Raw genomic sequence first — 19,502 nt, forward strand, 5'->3', positions numbered from 1 at the left:
TCAAAGCTGGATGTTGCCGGGCGTGGCCACAGGACCGGCTTTGGGAAAAGGCTCCTCATTCCAGATCTTATCCGTCATCTTTAACACGCGTAACTTGAACCCTCTGAGCTAAAAAAAAAAACTCAGTCGCGTGGTGACAAGAGGAGCCTCGAGCTCACATTCATCGTAAACACAAAGCTTTTTGATGGTGACAGACTTATTTTTTCTTTTGGTGTGTGGATGCTTTGAGTTCACTGCTTGGTTTCTACAGTCTTCCACAGAGTGTAATCGGCATCAAGGAGGCTTTCAATCGGATCGTTTTGCTTCTTAAAATCCCGTACGTTGAGTGTTTTAGGTGTTCCTTTTCACGAGTCAGAGAAGTCGTTTTGTTTCGAATGAGATGGAAATCACACTTTTAACGGTTTCTTTTCCCCACATCATCCCTCCCCTACGCTTAAAGGCAAGTGTTAAACGAGTCGACATCTTTCAAACTAGCTGTTTGGCTTCAGCACACTGCAGTTAGTCACAAGGAGATAAATAAAGTTGGACCAAATTAATGAAAACAAACCTTTCACATGTGATTTTTTTTAATAGAATAATTTGAAGAGAATCGGAGTTTAGTTTTCAAATGCAGCATCCCGATTTGACACCTGATTGAGAAATTTATATACCTACCATTTATTTTTCTGGTTTTAGTGATTTGTCTGAACAGATTGATTTTACTTTCAGAGTAGGGTAGATTACTTTAAATTTATAGTGGATTTTCTCTAATCCAAACAGACAAAAGTATACACAAACATCAAGGAGCAGCAACTCCAGTACAAAGACATTTTTGCCCTCAATGCCAACAAATTTGTAGAGTTGTAAAACCCTTCAAAAAATGACCACACGAACAAAAAAGTGATACTTTAAAATATAACAAAACAGGAGTGCTTTGAAATTAAAGAACTGGAGTTGGATTTATATTTTAGAGGAGAATTAATGTTTTACAATAACCAGATCCACCACTTTCACAAACCAGCTGCCTGTTAAGGTGCTGAGCTGAACTGATGTCAAGACCATGTTTTTAATCACTTATAGCTGATTTTATTAAACTATTTTATGTTCAGTTAAATTCAAAATCCAAGTGTAGCGCACACAAAAAAAGACAGCCTTTAAAGACACTTCTGCACCTTGGACGAGTCAAACGAGGCGGTTGGGTGAACCAAAACTGATTTTGGAAAAAAACAGCCCAACATTAAGTTTCTGACAAACATGATTGAAAATCTGTGGACTGCGTTTAAAAGTTGCCTCAATCAGAAAATTAACTAAAAATAGTGGCCAAATATCCCACCAGGCAGCTTGTTGGAGGCAACAAAAAAATTATTTCTGCAACCTGCTGAGGAATTTTAAACACTAGAAGTAAATGAATGCGAGCCTGAATGTAACGTAAAAAAAAAAAGACTCTGGCATCAAATTCTTGCTCTTAAAATGGATCAAAGTTGCACAGCTATACAGTCTGCTTTGGGAAAAATATATTGACACAGGCGAGACCTTTAGTTTACTAAAAATTCATTTTGTTGATTTTTTCCCCCCACATCAAGCGGTCTTCTTCGGTGCATACAAAATTGAGCATCCCAAAACACGAGGCTGGGAACTTACCCTAAAGTCAAGTCACCCAAAACATCCAGTCCAAAAACAAAGATGACAGATTCACAGCAGTTTAAGTTGTAAATGCTCCTTTCTGGCAAACTTTATCATTTAGAGAGGATATGGTAAAATGTCCAGTAGCTTATTTTCATCTTAAACACAGAAAAACTGGAATATTCAGGATTTGTAGTGATGTCATGTCAGGTGAACGGCAGCATCAATTGTGTTTCACAAAGTTTCATAAATCACACAAACCTTTGGATTGTCTTTAGTGTACAGAACATCAGAAAACAAGAGCAATGCATATGTTTATTTACTTTACGGAGTATCGTTTTAGTTTATGATGGTTACAAAGCAAAAGGAAAAGAAAAAAAAAAGTGCTTAAATAAAAGAAGCTGCCGGTCATTTTTCGCAGGAAAAAAAAAAAAAAAAAAAAAAAGACGGATTAGATGTCGGCATGATATGAGCAAAAACTGGAAAGTTGATGCATTTTATCTTATTAAAGGCAGTTTTGTGATGTTTCGCAGCAAATATCCAAACTTTCAGACTTGGTGCTTCCCAGTCCTGAAACAAAAAAAAAAACAAAAAAAAGGAAAAATTGCACCATCATTCACATCTCAGGTTGGTGGTTCCAAACGCCACAACAAGCAGCGTCTGCCGGCGACGTCTTCATTCTAGTGTTTTTCTTTTCCAGTCATTCATAAAGTGAGCATCACTTGAGCTGATTCTCCCTCTTCTCCCTGTCAGGAAGTGCTTCGACTTCTTGGCTGGCATATTTATATATATTTGGATCGAGCAAAAAGGCACGGATGTTTTTGTTTTTTTTTTGGTAAGGAAGCAATTTACGAGTCAATCTCGATATCAAAGGCAAAACACGGACCGCTCCCCAAACCGTTGCAACCTCAGAGAAGGCGTTCCTCGTCGCGCAGCAGAACCGCCGTCACATGTTCCCGGCGTAGCCCTTGTTGGGCTGCTGGGCGTACCACTGCTGCTGCCGCTGTTTGCGGGCCTCCAGCTCCGTCAGCAGCTCCTGGCGGTACGCCTCGTACAACTTGACGATTTGCTCCAGCTCCTTCATGAACAGCAGCTTCAGCATGCCCTGATACGTGTCCAGGTCGGCCAGCTGGAACAGCTCCCACTTCAAGATGTGGTCGTACCTGAAGGGGGGGGGGATAAAGTGTTAAAGAATAAAGATGATTTGTTATGAGCACAGGAAGGGGTGCGAATTTTACAGTGCAAATTTGACAATTTTCTCAGGGTTTCTGCAGGTCTTTTAAGGCAGCTGTGAATGAACTTTAAGGCCAGGAATAATGACAAATGTACAAGTGTATATTTTAAGGAGCAGTAGTGGCAAGTTGTTTTTTTAACAATAAATGTAGCATCATGTAGGTTGGCAACAGAAGTGAGCCAATGGTTAAGACAATCGTTTTCTAGCAAACAGCTGATAAATGTACACTTGTTCATGAGACACAAAAGCTAACTACATAGCTAAAAAATCTCTTATTTTAAAATTTTGTGCTTTAATATAGTGCAAGTAAGCTAGCTAGCCTATTTGCTAGCTAACGTTGGGAACCTGCCTGTTTTAATTTAGTGTAAACACGCCATCTAGCTTTAAAAGGTACATTAGCAGCTAGCAAGTCAGAATTTGTCTGCAAGCAACTCAAACGTTTGCCTGACAAGAGAAAAAATAAACCACATAGAATACATTTAAAAACTGATTAAATTTAAGGTAAACTTGATTGAAGATTACCTTAAATCAATTTAAAATTTACGCTGATTTAAGGGAAACTTTTCCAATTCATTAAAGACTTAAGGATTCAGACACCTTGTTGCAGTAAAAGAAAAATAATTTCTGATTATTCTCAATTTACCTGCCTGCTAACTCCACAGACTGTACTCACTTGAGGGGTGCGCGGGCGTACACCTGCAGCCAGTCTGGGATCTCAGCCGCGTGGTACGGGTTAGCCGGCACCAGCATCGGCTGATGGATCACAGGAGGCGGCGGCGGCGGCTGATCGTAGCGAGGCACGCTGGAAAAAAAAATCAGTGTCACGAACAGTATATAATTTATGGAATTAGCTTACTATTGTTTTTGTAAATAAGGAGCAATTATGTAAATGAAAGATCCAAAACCCCCAAAATATTTCAAGGCCACGTGTGGCTATAGGTGGTTTGATTCTTGAACGCACTTCAGACTTGATTGAAAAATATGTTCATTTGTCAGAAAGACAAAATAATAAAATTCTTACAACCTGGATGTAAGGAGGTGTTAACTTAATGTGGTCTTATAACTTCAAACAGAGCATTTGAGGAACAAACCACTTGTTGCCACCCACTAACTTTTCTAGGAGTAGTTTTGGTTTTGTAATCTCATAAGGTCGTGAGTCAAAAAAAAAAAAAAACATTTGACAAATCAAAAAACCAACACCTTTTGTATTCTTAATCTCTTGAATTAATGAGGGGGCCTAAAACAGTGGCGCCCAAAGTCGGTCCTCGAGGGCGGGCATCCTGCATGTTCTAGTTCTCTCCCTGGTGGTAGAAACAAACTCCTCAGCATGTCAATGTTCTTCTTAGGCCTTCTAATGAGCCATCATTGGGTCCAGGTGTGTCAAACCAGGGAGAGAACCAAAACATGCAGGATGCCGGCCCTTGAGGACCGACTTTGGAGACCACTGGTGTAAACGTTATCAAAATAATCGCAAATACTAACATTTATTACATATTTAGGTTCCAAGCTAACTTAAGTGTATTCGAACTGCCTAAAGAGAAAAGCTAAATTGATAGAACTTAATGAGTCACAAAAAAAAAACAAAAACAAATGGGCTCAGTAGATGGAAACATTTCACTGAAGGATTACCTTGGGGCACATGGATGTCGATACTGTGCTCTTTCGTTAATGTGATCCATATAATAGACCCCAAACTCAGCAGACTCTACTTTCTCCCAGCCCAGAGGCAGCCCCTCCCTGTCCAGAGGGTGGCTCCAGTGTGTAGTGTTGGTGTTGTGGTCGATGTAGTACTTCCTGCCGCGGATGGTCCAGTCGAGGGCCCAGCCGGCCGGAAGGGGGGTGTCCTCTCCGGTCAGGCTGGAGAGGTTCCCCAGAGACTTGGCCTGTATTCGACCTATGCCTGAGGAAAACAAACCTTTCTGACTGAAGCAGCAGAGACGTCCGAGCAAATTTGCAGCACAGCAGCGGTCGGCTAACGGCACTTCTGGGAAAAAGGAGACATTTAAAAATGTCTTCCTGTCTTGTGTGGGAAAGTGTCATTTAAAAAGGAGAGGAATGTGCTGTTGCTGAAAAGGTCATCTAATGGGGCGACTGAACATACAGCAGGGTAAGATAAGGAGGCTGAGAATCGCTGCTAAAGGCACGATGAATGCAGTTTGGAAGTAAAACTGAACCTGGGCAGAGTTGCAAGTCATTTTGACTGATGTGACAAATCCTCCAACTGTGAATGTTGGAGGAATAGAAGGAAATGGGAGTGTTTTACGTTTGGACAGGAAGTCAGTCATCTCTCCAACACCAGCCAAACGCACATAACAAAATGCTAAACCTCCCAAACTCTTTCTGCAAGCTGCCAGCTTCCTAAACGCTACTTTTATTAGCCACCATCTGCGCAGACAAGTATCAAGACTTTGGAACTGGCGATTAAAAAGGAAATTCAGGAAAATGGGAACTAAAGTCAGGTAAATTCTGCATGAGAGTGACAGCAGCAGGGCAGCAGAGCTGGAGCTCTCTGCCAGCTGCTGAGTGAAGGAATGGAATGTGCTTCTGCTCCAAAGTAGAGTTCTCTTAGTCCTCTTTCTTCACCTCATCATCATGCTTAACTTTAGTTTTTTTTTTTTCTTGAGATAAAGACTCTCTACGCAGGGTCACAGTTATGCAACGACTACAAACGTTGTTGCTTAAAGTAGTGGGATAATGTGAATCGGAAAGAAAATGAGACTAATATTTTTTTTACAAATAAGATGTGACCAGAACTGCCATGTTTGTCCTGTCCATCATCTGAGGAAACCTGTACATTTTAGTTTTACCTCAACAATGTCGCTATTCCATAAACGCCAGATTTGTGGCGTGCAAGAAAAATTGTTTTCAACACTTTCACACCTGAGATGTTGATCACTGCATTGCATGAAATGCCAATAAAATACATTCAAGTTTGTAGTCATCATAAAATGCGAGAACAAAAATTAAAGGAGAATACTTTGGCCAGGTACTGTGATTCTAATGCATGAAGACTTTTTCTCATAAGTTCATATACAAGTTTTATAGTTACTGACTGTTGATGCATAAATTAACTTCAAAATCAATTTTTGGCTTCCTGCATTGTAGTGGCAGTCAGAAGGGGAAATCAAATTAGATTTTCTTTAAAGGGACAGTATTATCTAAATTGATTGTTAGCTTTAGGTTTTTTCCCTAATCAAAAACATACCTGTTTCATCAGATATTTCAATTTCTTCGGATATTTCAGTTTCTTCGGCTATTTCAGGCAAGTTTGCAAAAGCCCTTAACTTCGCCATTTGGGGTTGCCTAAATGCTTGCTTTCACCAAGCACCTTTTCCACTCAGCTCCTTAAGTCACCTTCAGTCTAGCAGCTGCAGCAATCAGGAAACACCTGGTGGAACTGCAGCTGCTGAGCACATCACACTAATTACTTCTTCTTCTTCTATAGCGTTTTTCTGGCAGTTTACTAACTTTGTGCATTACCGCCATCAACTGGACGGAGATGCAATTCAGAAATTCATTTTTTCCTATACATCGTCAAATCTTAAAATAACTAAATTATATAGATACACTCACACACACATACATACTAAATCCTCTCAGCTAACATTGTATCTTTTAAATATTTAATAAGTGCTTGAATTATAGCATGTGATTGATGGTTCCCTAATAAATTAGCCATAGTTGCTGAAATCCCCATCACCCTTTCCAATTCTTTCCTCTCTTTTAAATATTTTCTACAATAAATCAACACATGTTCTACTCCTTCTGTTTCCCCGCAATAAGAACAATCACCTGATGGATGTTTCCCTATTATTTTTAAACCACTATTTAAACTAGTATGCCCAATCCTCAAATCACACAAACTACTTCTCAGTGAGACGTTTCGCAGAACATTTGTAAACAGCTTAACAGGGAAAATGTTGTGATGACTTCCTGAAGGCGAATTTCGAGTTGTTAAATTGTGCAGTCAAATTTCTTTTAAGCAATAATGTTTGATAAATACAGCCTTTTTTTATAACAGCTGAAGGTATCATGGTTATTTGAAAATGATATAATAAAGTAGCACTATGTGCTGGGAACACTCATAATATTGGTGCTTCAAGTGTTCATTAAATGTCACCAAGCTGGATCATTGTTTAACCATCTGTAATATCTTCATTTTTCTATCAAAAAAGACTCTTGGACATTTATTTGGTAAGATAGGATAAGAAAGTGTGAGGAAGAGGAGACTCTTTTGCTGGAAACCCAATATTCAGCTCTTTTTCTGATTAGTGAATGCATCACACACACGAGTGCTGCAAAAAAGATGGAGACTTTCAGCAGATAACAGGAAGCCTGAACAAAGTACAGCAAGACCACTGTTTCAGTCGGACGAGGTAAGTGAGCTACATGCTAACGGATTATGCTAAAAATGGCAAGTCCAAATAATTTAGTAAAACAGTTTTTACAGAAATTAGTTTCTCACACATCGTGACGTCAATTCTGACCAACGGCACCAAAGCTGGACTAAATACGCTTCTTATATCTTCTCATTCCCCAGTTCTTAAAGAGAAATTATGACTGGCTAAATGTGTTGGCGGCAGACATACTATAACAATTTGTTTTTCCTTTTTATATACTGAAACAAAATGAAAATAGTCACCTTCAGTGTAGCTGCACCTCTGGTTAAGTAACACCCTGCCTTCCATGCCACAAATATTTTGCTAACTAATTATTGTCATCATCTGACATCCTGAGCAGGAGTGAATGTTAAACGCTACACGATCGAGATAATGTGTAAGAATACCTCACAGATTAGTGTCAAGTCCAGATGACAGCAGCTCATTTTAGAGTGACACGAAAAGTAAAAGGGATGACACACACATGCATTTTTATGATATCCGCATCAGGATGACATGCGGCTACACAGAGATCAGTGCATGGGAGCCATTTAAGACGGAGGTTTCTGACTGGAAATTACTAGTTTGCCAGCAGAAAGTTATTGGCAAATGGAGAGAATTTTTTTTTAAATGCAGAGACTTCCAACACTTGTTTGACTTCACTTCAAAAAGAGCTGAGCGATATGCAAAAGGCGGGTCGCATCAACAAGACGGCCACATAATAGAAGGGTTTCTGCTTGAGGAGAAGTGGAAAATTCCTGCAAGCCGCATATAATTTTACTCTCGGGGGGGGTAAATATACACTCCAATATACGCGTACTACTGTTTACAGTGTGGAGCTTTCATATGACAACATGTGATCTGGATGAAAACATGAACTGAAATGACTGTTGGATTGAACGGTGGCTTGTATTTCAATCATCTGCTTGTGATTCAAAAGCCATCAGCAATATTTAAAACGGAGCACATCAGAGAGGTTACTTTGACTAAACCGTGTGTTAAGTCTCCATGTAAATGGCAGGTAGGGATGCAAGTCATTGATCAATGAGTTTATCAAAAGTTGACTGAGCTTTGTTAGCAGCCATTTTCTTAAAAAGCTCTTAAAAAAGAGGGCCGGCAGACGTTCAGCAACATAGAGGGTCACATTCTTTAAATAATGAACTGAATTTGAATAAAACTTCATTACATTTTAACATTATTTTGTGACAGCTGTATTAAATACTGACTGAATAAGCAGAGAATTGTGGATTTCTCGCATTATTAAACTGAGGCATATTTATAAAATATAACAAAACAGGAGCCTTTTAGGTTCCTGAATAGAAAAATAAAATATGAATTTGTGAAGCACTTAATTTGTCATAAACAAACAGATGTTCATACATTCTTTGTTATCCCCTCCACTTTTCTGTTATCTTAGTACATCAATAATTTTTGAATGAGAAGCTGATGCTGCTCTGTGCAGTTCAGCTGAATGAGCACTATTAAGTGTCTATATTTCAAAAAGAACAGCAAAAAGTACATTTTTCATCCCAAACTGTTTGAACGGTTTCTCTTTCCTGTACTGGCATGGCCCCACCATCTTTGTTTTTGCATCAACTGGTTCCACTTAACGACAGACAGTGGTGCCCTCTTCTAGATGGAGGCCAAACTACCGCACTAAAAAAAAAGATCTAAGCGGACAAAATCAGTTAATCGATCAGAACAATTTTTAATGAAACCACTGAAAATTAATTGCAAGTTGATTGACTGTTTGAAGCTCTATCAGCAGAGGTCTGATTAGTCCTCAGACTTGAAAGGTTTGCTTTCAATCCACAAGACCTGCCATTAAAAACTCATTGAAAAAAATTCATTTCAGTTTCTCAAATAAGACTTCAAAATTAATGTGTGCAGGTAAAATCTGTAGGCTTTGTAACATCTTGAAAAAATATCACTTTTAGTTTACGACTTTTTAACTACTAATTAGAAAGCATTTCCTGTTACCTGAAGGGGGTCGGCTTGGCCCTGGGGAGTGGTGTTGGTGGGGGAGTCTTTGGAAGTTGTGCTCATTGTGTTCATAGTATCTATAGTCCTCAGGGCAGCGCTCCTGCACTCTCCTGGGCTGATGCTGCTGCTGCTGGTTTTCATAATAGGGTTCAGCTGGGTAGTAATACCTGGCAGCATCTCCATTCTCTGACATGGGGCTCACATCGGTGAGGAAGGATTGCGTTGAGCCGCGGTACTCGTGGGACAGGTCTCCCAGACTGCGAGGCAGGTACGGCGGCGCTGACATGCGGTGGCTCTCTCTGCGGGCCACTTCATGTGGCGTCCTCTGCACGGGTGCGCGGAGGAAGCTCTTGTTACGGGACACGACTGACTCCCTGCTGTTTGCCACAGAGTAGGAAGAGGACGCCATCTCCGGCGGGGGCCCCTCTGTTCGTCTGGGAATAGTGGGTCCATGGCGGATGAATGAGGGCATAAGATCTGCAAGACATCAACAAAGGTCAACTCAATGATGTCAGGAGTTAGAGACTATAGTCCAAAAACGGTATCTTTGTATTAGAAATTGGTGGGCAGATCCCAGAAGTGTCAAAACATTTTTTTTTTATTTTATTAGAGAATGAACTAAAGACACTACAGAAACAGCATGATCCTTAAATTGCCGAACTGTTCATCTTTTCCAATGGACTCTTTGCCGTCACAATAATATTTAACTTTTCACACAGAACTTCTAGAATCCTGGCATCCCAAACTAACTTCTTCGAGTTCTAAGAAAAATGTTGGTCAAATTAAAAGATGACTTTAAATCTGAAGTTAAAAACCACAACACATTAAATAATAACAAAAAAACTGACAGAATAAGCTTATTTCTGGCAGTATTTCTAAGTCCTCATTGAAACTACTGTTTTGTCAACAAGCTAATTGGGCATTTAAATAAAAGAACACTTAGGCTTTAACATTTCTAAGGACCTTAGCTTTAATTAAGGAGTAAAAACAAGATAACTTATCTCAATGTTGCTAAGGCAAATAAAAGGTCCGGTGTATTTAATTTACAGCAGTTAATCGTCAGAGTTGTTATCCTCTTCCAGAACATAAAGTCAATGAGCTTTTCAGTTAGCACCGGACTACTTTGTTAGGATCCTACCTGGATACATACAGTGTACATTACATTGCAAATCAGTTTCTAAATCATAATGATGTGTTTAAATGTTTCCATACTCTCACTTCAATGTGTTGGTTTACGTTAGCTGAGTACAGCCAGGCACTAGTTAACTTTAGCTAGCGAGCGAGCTAACGTATGCTAACCTGCGCTAGCCGCTCAGACTACTTGTTGCGCTTACTTCTGAGGAGCGGAGACGTTTCCTTCTTCACATATTTCCCGTGTACCTCAGCTGGTTTTGACGCTTCGTTTTTACTTTTCTTTCGTGAGAGCATAACTTAAAGCTTGGGAACGTCATCAACAAGACACTGGGAAGTCATGGCACAATCCTCCGACGCTGCTACCATCCTCCGCTCCGTTAACAACTGGCAGAAAGTAAACATTTTCAGCTGACCAACAGCTAGCAGCAGTTAGCCAGCTAACTGTAGCCACTGGGAGCGACTATGCTGCCGCAGCAGTCCTGTCCCAGCGCTGGTCTTCCAGTCTGGTCACACGCCCCCTGCAGGACAGTTTGAGCACAACCACTACTAAATGCCTTGTTGAAGAAGTGTAGCGCATTGACGGACCAAAACAAAGTAGAGCATGACTAAAGTGGAAATAAAACATTTATAAATAAAAATCTTAAAAGTAAAATAAATAACGCAGATGGACTGATCAGGAACTGTTAGTGGTATCAGAATAAAGGAGGATAATACTCCTTTTTCAATAAAAAAAGACACTATTTCTACTTTTCCTTTGACAGTTTTGCACCACCAGTTGGTTCATCACGAAATCCACAATAAAATAAAAGTTTGTGATTAAAGTACAAAAAAAGTGGAAAAGTTCAAGTAGTAATACTTCTTCAATACACCACTAAAAATACCGACTTGATCCAGTTGGGGGGCTTATTTTTAAGTTGACAATAATCAAAAAGTATCTTTAGATAAAAATTTTGACCATGTGTCAAGCTTTTACAGGATATGGTGGTGGAGCAAGCACTATTTAATCCAAATTCCAGTTACCTCAATAGATGAATATGTTAAACAGCAGAAGAAAAACGAGAATCGCATTTCGAATCAGGAAGAAAATGACCACAAACTATCAGAATGCTATACATTTTATTTGCACTTGTAACAGATCATTTCAGCTCAAACACATTAATGATGGCAACTTTACATATTGCAACAGATTATAGCATTTTTCCCCCCTTAATTATAATTAAATAAATGTTAAGTATTGCCACACGAGACTTTTATAGTCCACATAGTTTCAGGTAGTGTTAAATAAAAAGCAAAAACATTGTCTGCATTACAAAACTGATGATTCTGTCCATGATTTTACTTCCTGTTCGTTCTTAACATTGTGTCTACAGGACCAACACAGACACACATTTTACATCAATGTTGCTTTTCTCTTTGGACAGAGACAGTACAGAATATGCAAAGGTGGGATCGTTTTCCTATTTGTAGCCAACTTTTCAGCTTAAAAATTGTTTTAAAATGATAAATTACTACGAAATAAATGACTAGCCAACCGTTTGACCTCGTATTCGGTTAATCAAAAACTCAAGTCTGTCGACCTGCTACGGTTAAGGATAAAACAAATAGAGATCCTGCATATTTAGCAGCGACGTTTACATGAGTCTGAGCCTTCCAATTGTCCTGCATCTGGCTGCATCTGTTGCACAAGTGTCCCTGTGGTTCGCATACGTTCAGCGCTTACTCAAAGTTGACACAACCAACTCCTTCAAACGTGTCGAGTGACGCGTTACGGGCATTTGTAGTTGTACGGCAGCGACGAGAGCGTCGACGGGTTTAGGTCCCGCACTATCTTGTTGAGGCTGGAGATCTTCTCTTCCAGCAGGTAGTTCTTCTTCTCTGCGATTTTCTGCCGCTGCTCCGTTATTTCCAGAGCCTCGATCAGCTGAGAGTTCTCCATGTACAGGTCCTTGATCAGCACGTCTGCTTTGCCGTTCCTGTGCAGCTGCAAGAATCGGAGAAGTGAAATGATTTACTGGTCGCGTGTTAAAAGATTTTCTGTTTGGAAAGTAGGTGGACACAGATAAATTGGTAGAAAAACAAACTATTTTCTATGCCAGTCAAACTTTCAAATAAAGTGGAAGTAGAACATATTAATATGGTGTAAAAGCTTCTCACAAGTAAAACATGATGGAAAAATTGTATAAAACAAAAGAAAGTAGTTTGGATTTGCATTAAGCCTGAAAAACAATCTTTAATCTCATTAATAAAATTTACTTTGACTTTTAAAGTTTCAGTTACTGGGGAAAAAAAAGCACAAACATTTTCACAAACATCTACAAAGAAACTCACTAGAATTTATTCATCCATTTTTCCGTCTTCTTACTCTTAGCTTATAAAAATGTATTTTACCGGTATGTGAAGCCACTTTATAAGGATGATCATAACGTACCTGGTCCTTCAGCTGAGTCACCTTCTCCTTTAGCAGCAGCTTGACGTTATGGAGTGAAAGTTCGATTTCCCTCATGCGTTCCGCCATCTTCTTCATCTTCCTCTCTCGTTCATCCTGGTGAGAAGACAGCAAGAAATATAGTCAAGAAAATGCGGACGTAGCAAAATGTGATTCTTTTTAAATTAAATAAAAATTTTTAAAGTTGTGATAAAGGAAGACGTGTGACTAGAAGAAGAAAACAACATGCAGACATTTGGATTTTGTTTTGAGACATGGTTGCTTTATTTTCCAACTGATTTTTGCAGAGAATGATTTTCGGTACATTTCTAAAAGTGATCCCTTAAAAATAAATTAAAATGAAATATGCTTAAAATAATCACGTATGCCTAAAAAAAAAAAAAAAAAAAATCTATAATTTAATGTATAAATAAAACTTAAGAAAAAATAAATAACCATACAACATGGAGGAGAAAAAAAAAGACAACTCAAAGAATAAATATGGCAATAATGGCACACCGATTAAAGATAAATACTACAAGAATAGGAAGTGAAATAAACATGTGACAGAAAAACTTCACTTTGGTAGCGCAGCAGCAACACAAAAAGGTCCACAACATATTTAGCTACATTTATTGTCTGACATGTAAACATTTCTAGCTTAAACAGAAAGAAAACAAAACACCAGGAGCCTTACACCATACAGTAACATGTCAGGTGATTAAACAAAGAGGCTTACAGGGCACAAAATGCACCTAAAATGTAACTTTTCTCCATAATAATAAGGCAAATATCCACAACATTTAGCCTCTGAGGATTTAAATACCCTGTCACATTTATTACGAAGAGTAAAAGTGCTCTAATGAAACATCCCACACATACAGCTTCAAAACTCCCTGCAATCAACCCAGTTTAGTAAACTATAACAGTCAATTATCTGTCGACTGTGCATACAGAAAAAGTTACACTTTCTAAAATATTTCTGGTAAACATAGCTTTCAGTATCGTTGTTGTAAATCCACATTGCTTTGTAAAAAAAAATTAATAAATAAAAATACCCCGGCAGGATGCCTCTATGCTCGTTCCTGCCCCCTAGCAGCAGAGAAACACAATCGCACCTTTGTGCCTTTTCAGTCAGGCACATTTGTTCAGGATGTGAGAGAGCATCACATTTAACGCTCTGATTTCAAATATGTCAGAAGAGAAGAGAAGTGTTAAAGAAGTCGAACGCGGGGGAAAGCGGCAACTGTCACAATCCACCGATCCGCCTGCAGCTGTCTGCGTGAGCGGCCCGTTGCTCCGGCGGCGCCCCCTGGAGAGAAAAGGCAGGAACACTTCACCAGAGGTCTACCCTCTCCTCCAACCCTCAACACACACACGCATACGCACACGCACTACAAGTTTGTTTTAGGTCTACTAGTCAGATGCGTTAACTATAAATCTATTAACTAGAAAAACGCAGAAAAAAAATGCATCTAACCATGAAAAACAATTTCAGTAAATATGGCATTGGATCCTGAGTGCCTCACAGAGTATTCATTTATTCTGAATTGTATTACTTTGTGGTCATTATTTAACAAACACACATTTTTATGTGTTTGGTGTGATTTACCGGGACAAAGTGAGACAGAAAAGAATGCTTGGCTCTCATTGTCTTTTACATAAAAAATCTGAAAAGTGTGGAGTGGAAATCTCATCAAAAAGCTTAGAAACCACCTAACTACTTAAAAAGTGGAGATGCACAGATCTGATATTAATAACCGTCCTGGTTCAGATACTGAAATGTTTATAATTTATCCTTAGTAAAAAAAAATGCTAAGTTGTTCAGTGGAAGAATCAGAGGCAAACATGTGGAGGAATTTGATCAGATAACAAAACTAAACTGGCTTACATGCAAAAAAAAAAATGCATCCATTTTCTTTCATTTAAAAAAATATCCACTCTTTTGTGTTGGATCATTTAAAATCCTAATTATATATTACATTATATTTTTGTGGCTTAAGAGATAAATACTTCTGTAAGGCACTGCAAAAAGTTCATAGTTATATTATCTGAACATAGATGAAGCCTCAACACAACTCAGTTTTAGTATAACAGTCTGCAGTATACAGAGTTGCACATCTTTTTTTTTTTGCTTATGATCAGAGTCATAAATCTAATGTTATTAGCTTGACAGAAACAACAACAAAAATAAAAAACAGGAACCAGGACGACACCCAGATGATCACCGCAGCTCAACTCCTTCAGCCCAGAGACGGAAACTTAAATAAGAACAGTGAGTTTTGGAAACACAAACAGTCTCAATGGACTGGACACCAAACCCAGAAAGTAAACACTACATGTGTGGCATGAGAACAGACAAGATGCTGGGATAGTGATGTGTGTGACGGCAGCAACAAATAATTTTAAAAAATGAATACAGAGAACTCAGAATTTAAGCTGAAAGAACAAAAAAAAATCAAATGGAAAAAACCAAAACTGAACAGAAATCACTCAGCTCAGATGTTTAAAAAATTACACTGATAGGAAAATTATTGCGTTTTCAGCCATCTTTTAAAACACGTCACGTCTTTCGCAACATGTGACGTGTTGCAAAAGTATTCACACCCGTTGGGCTTATTCACGTTTTTTCACACTACAATCGCAAACTTCAAAGCATTTCCTGGTTGCTGACTGCACTGATGAGTCTGAAATGTAAAAAACCCACCAAAGAAACCAATGCATCCTGGACACACCACCATATCTGGTGGTGGCAGCATAATGCTGTGGGGGATGCCTTTTCCAGAAAAAATCGTTACAAAAGAAAATGGATGAGGGGAAACCTGTTAGAAGCTACAAAAGACTGGGAAGTAATTTATTGAGGAACATTTCCAAAGGGTTTGTATACTTCTGTATAAGACTTTTTTTCTTTTTTAAATACAAAGCTTTCAACAAAGTTTTCGAAAAACTATAGTCACCCTGGGCGACCTTTGCTCAGTCATTTCCAGCACATTTGGCAGCAATGTTAGTGATCTGTAAGTTTTATCCATTTATTTTTATAAAACATTAGCATAATTTTTAAGCAGCTGAAGTGAGCGATCTGAATGGATTGAACACCGCTTTGACTTTCACTGTATCCCATGACAACAGATGACCCACAGTAAGACACGGTGCGCAGGTTCTCCTTTGACAGAGCAAGTTTACAAATAACCAGAGTGGCAAAAAGTAAAAACAAAATGATAGAAAATGAAAGAGGATGGAAGTAGTGCATTATTTACTGTACAACGATGCAGTGGTGCTAAACCATCTAGTTTGGTTAGCTCTACATTTGCTGCAAAGTAGATGCGAGCAGAAGGTCAGTTTTTCTTATTGCAGCGTATAATCAAGACTTTTGGACATGATTCTAAGATTAAATTTTGCTTTACCTGCATGTTGTCTGGGTCGTCACCACGCTGCTGTCCCCTCGGCCCCCTCTGAGGCGATGGAGGAAGATGTCCGCCGTACTGCGCGTGAAACGACTGGAAGCAAAAGAGAATAATATAGTAGAGTAACTCCTAAAAATAAAACAAAAAAAATACATTTCAACAAACTTTTCAAGCATTGTACAAAGGGTTGAAGATTTTGTTTTTTTTAGTCTGGATTTGTTTTTCCACCAACGCACTCCTGGGTTTCCATAGTTCAGAGTGATGTCAGCACGCAGAGGGCCGCCATTTTGTTTGACAAGCGAGTTTTACTCTATTTGGACTTTTAGGTTAACATTACGGAATAATATTAGGGCCAAATTTTCTTTAACATTACCGGAATAAAGTCATGATATTCCCAGTAGTAATTTTAATCGGAATTTTATAAGAATGCTAATACAATAAAATAAATTATAATGAGGAATGGTGAGCATTTTGTGAAGTTATACTTTGGTATAAGTTTTACACATAATGATTAATGCTTAGTAGAAATGCCATAAAAAATTATAACACATCAGTATTACATTATTATCAGTAGCAGGACTTTGAAACAATTGTGCAAACAAATGTGTATTTTGAAGAAATATTTACACAAACTGAGCTGGTCATGTCAGATCCTGAAAACGAAGCTTTTTCCTTATTAAAACATTTTTCTTATAATTTTCAGATGTTTTTTTTTTTTGTAAAATTGCATCTTTTCCACTCAATATTTATGACAACATTCTCACAATTAAACAAACAAACTCCCTAATAATCCGTTGTACAACTCACAATGAAATAAAAGTCACTTTTAGAAAATATTTTCTGGGTTTACCTCCATCATGTGTGTTGACATTCGAGCCATCTGTGTCTTGAGTGACTCGTTTTCTTGCAGAAGACTGTCCAGTTCTGCGTGGCTTTGCTCAGCGTCGCAGCCCTGAAACAAATTTAATAGACATCAGGAAACTGCTGCTTCATCAGAACGCTTTAGGAGCAAATAAAGGAGTCGGATCTTCACCCGTGGCAGCTCGGCTTTTGCTTCCAGCTCCTGTTCCAAGGCCTTCAGGAAGGAGGAATGGTTCTGCTGTTTCTGTTTGCCGCTGGAGTGTAGGGCCCTCTCCAAAATTTGGTTCTGACATTAAATAAAAAAATTTAAAAAAGAATCACACTTTTGCACTTCTGTTTTTTGCTAAACATTCTAAAAAAAAAGACAGAAAACAAAGTCTCACCTTCTCATTTGCATTCTGCAGTTGCATGTGCAGCACTGCGACCTCGTGCTTCAGGGAATCCCTCTCCTGCTGCAGAACACGGAGGTCTGACTTCAGGCGGGCGCTCTGCCGGTTCACCACCTTGAAGGTTTCATCTGCAGATACCAGCTGGAGGGCGTGGGAAGACAAGTTCAAGATTCATTTTTCAACTCAAAACTCTTAGACTTCTTCACGTAGAGACGATACTTTCTGTTAAGTGATTTAAACTTGGTGAAATGAGGCTTATTTTTAAGCTAAAGTTGCAGCTAAACCTACTTGAACGTCAAAACTTAGTTATTCATCAGGTAAAAGGAAAGTCTTATTAGGGATTTTCGGTTTAGTTTCTAATACAAACATCTTAGTATATTTAAAAAGATAAAACTAACCAACTTTTCAGCAGGAAATAGCTTGTTTTAAGTCAACAATTCCTTAAAGAAGATGGAAAAAGTGACAATCTGCCAGTGGAACAAGATATTTTAGCTTATAAAAGGGGAAAAATATCTTGTTCCACTGGCAGGTTATTTCCCTTATAACTCACATTTTTTCATCAGTATTTAGGGATTATTGACTTAAAACAAACTCCCATTTCCTAATGAAAAGTTATTCGTTAGTGAGTTAGTTTTATCTTTTTGAGATAAAACTAAGATGTTTGCACTAGAAACCAGACCAAAGATACTTGGATTTTGTGGGGGGGGCTTTCAGTGTTGTGGATGTTTGGTTCTTACCTGCTCTTGAGCTTTAGCCAGCTGGCTGCGCAGACCGGCACTCTCCTTATCCACCGTCCTGCACTCCTCTACCAGACTGCTGAGCCGAGTCTCCATCGATTCCACTTGGAAGGCCTGATGTGAAAAAAAAAAGTTTCCCTGAATGTTCTTGCAAAACTTTTAAGAACATTTAGAAAATGCAAGTACGAGTGCAGCGACATTTTTGTCATTTTACAACAAAAACAAGTCGTCGTACGGTGGGAGGAAACGGTTTACATGGCATTCTACACACACAGATTTGAAAAGTGTGGCGTGCGTTCGTATTTGGCTCCCAGCGAACCGGCCCGCCCACGTTAAGCTGCTCACCTTCTCCCTGAGGCCAGAGAGCTGCTGTGAGAGCTGGCCATTTCTCTCCTTCAGCTGAGTGGACTCCTTCAGAGCTTTGTCAAACTCTGCCTCCAGAGCAGACACACAAGCTGCCATCTAGCACAAAACAACCACCAATCAACTACCAGCTACTGCCAGGCTCAACAGCAGGACGGGGAGCGGGGTGCGTGTTGCCGACCTTGGTCTTCTCCTTGGAGTGGAGGGCCTCCCTCGTCTCGCTCTCCTTCATCAGCTCCGCCAGCTGCTCTCGCAGGCTCTCGATGTCGGCGACACTTTGGGCGTTTCTCTCCACCAGGAGCCCGTTGTCGTCCTCCAGCTGCCCGTTGTCGTCCTCCAGCTGCTGGCTCTGGGAATGCAACTCTGAAACCTGGAGACGAGTAAAACCCTTAAAATCCATCAACAGTAAACGGTTCTTGACAACAGACTCTCTCTCATTCGGAAACGTACTCCATTACCTGTTTATTGAAACTGTCGGCGGCTTGTTGAGCTGCATGCTTCCCTTTCTCCAAATGCTTCAAGGTTTGTCTGCAATGCGGAGAAATGAGAAAAATAAAAATAAAAGCAGGAAAGTGATGATATTTCCCGTCAGAAGAGGAGGACCTCGAGGCTCTACAATAAAACCAACATTATCTTTTATTTTAAATGGGAATATTTTGAAGAACAACATTTGTGGGGCTATGAATAGAGTGCCATATAGTCTCAGCTGCCGTAAAAAATAAGCACTAAATACATTTTTATGATTTTTTTTTAATCGTTATCGTAACAGTACCACAAAATACCACGATCAAATTCTAAGACCCTATGACAATATTTTATTAAAGAGGCTCACATCAACTCATCCTTGGCCTCCTTCAAGTCGCCTTCCTTCAGAGCGGCGATGTTTTTTTGCAGACAGACGTTTTCCTCTGCTAGTCGAGTAGCTTTGTATCTAAAGAAAGATGGATTTTATTAGAAACTCATTTTACGAGACGTTAAATCACAGTAAGCT

The 19,502-nt window shown here is 39.1% G+C and overlaps 2 protein-coding genes across 3 annotated transcripts in view; both read right to left on the reverse strand.

Annotated features, from left to right (window-relative positions):
- Positions 1-1,680: 1,680 nt before the first annotated feature.
- sav1 (salvador family WW domain containing protein 1) lies at positions 1,681-10,855 on the reverse strand. 2 transcript variants are annotated; one of them, XM_081603631.1, is made up of 5 exons: positions 10,533-10,855; positions 9,196-9,675; positions 4,466-4,820; positions 3,510-3,638; positions 1,681-2,765 (listed from the first exon to the last, which is right to left on the reverse strand). In XM_081603631.1, the coding sequence occupies exons 1-5, from the start codon at positions 10,624-10,626 to the stop codon at positions 2,549-2,551; spliced, it is 1,275 nt and encodes a 424-aa protein (XP_081459757.1). In that variant the 5' UTR covers positions 10,627-10,855; the 3' UTR covers positions 1,681-2,548. The 2 variants fall into 2 exon arrangements, with proteins under 2 accessions (XP_081459757.1, XP_008397220.1); XM_008398998.3 differs by having other exon boundaries at positions 4,466-4,736; positions 10,533-10,853.
- Positions 10,856-11,429: 574 nt separating this feature from the next.
- The window catches only part of nin (ninein (GSK3B interacting protein)), a 38,878-nt gene continuing 30,805 nt past the window's right edge, over positions 11,430-19,502 (reverse strand). The window contains exons 18-28 of the mRNA XM_008399004.3: positions 19,344-19,442; positions 18,970-19,039; positions 18,693-18,881; positions 18,494-18,610; positions 18,149-18,262; positions 17,406-17,552; positions 17,195-17,308; positions 17,012-17,113; positions 16,162-16,254; positions 12,761-12,874; positions 11,430-12,313 (exon numbers count right to left, since the gene is read on the reverse strand). Of these exons, the coding sequence (XP_008397226.1) occupies positions 12,098-12,313; positions 12,761-12,874; positions 16,162-16,254; positions 17,012-17,113; positions 17,195-17,308; positions 17,406-17,552; positions 18,149-18,262; positions 18,494-18,610; positions 18,693-18,881; positions 18,970-19,039; positions 19,344-19,442 (1,375 nt within the window). The 3' untranslated portion in view covers positions 11,430-12,097. The remainder of the gene's footprint in view (positions 12,314-12,760; positions 12,875-16,161; positions 16,255-17,011; positions 17,114-17,194; positions 17,309-17,405; positions 17,553-18,148; positions 18,263-18,493; positions 18,611-18,692; positions 18,882-18,969; positions 19,040-19,343; positions 19,443-19,502) is intronic.

The sequence above is a fragment of the Poecilia reticulata genome, chromosome 22 (genome assembly GCF_904066995.2).
Source record: "Poecilia reticulata chromosome 22, P_reticulata-male-v2, whole genome shotgun sequence".
NCBI lineage: Eukaryota > Metazoa > Chordata > Actinopteri > Cyprinodontiformes > Poeciliidae > Poecilia > Poecilia reticulata.

What these genes read in the sequence shown, in the direction of transcription:
- sav1 (XM_081603631.1), bottom strand. Translation starts at nt 10,626, where the DNA reads ATGCTCTCACGAAAGAAAAGTAAAAACGAAGCGTCAAAACCAGCTGAG. An exon ending in GCCAAGCCGACCCCCTTCAG is followed by an intron (nt 4,821 to 9,195) that starts GTAACAGGAAAT and finishes CCTTTTTCCCAG; the next exon opens with AAGTGCCGTTAGCCGACCGC. An exon ending in TACGCCCGCGCACCCCTCAA is followed by an intron (nt 2,766 to 3,509) that starts GTGAGTACAGTC and finishes CCCCCCCTTCAG; the next exon opens with GTACGACCACATCTTGAAGT.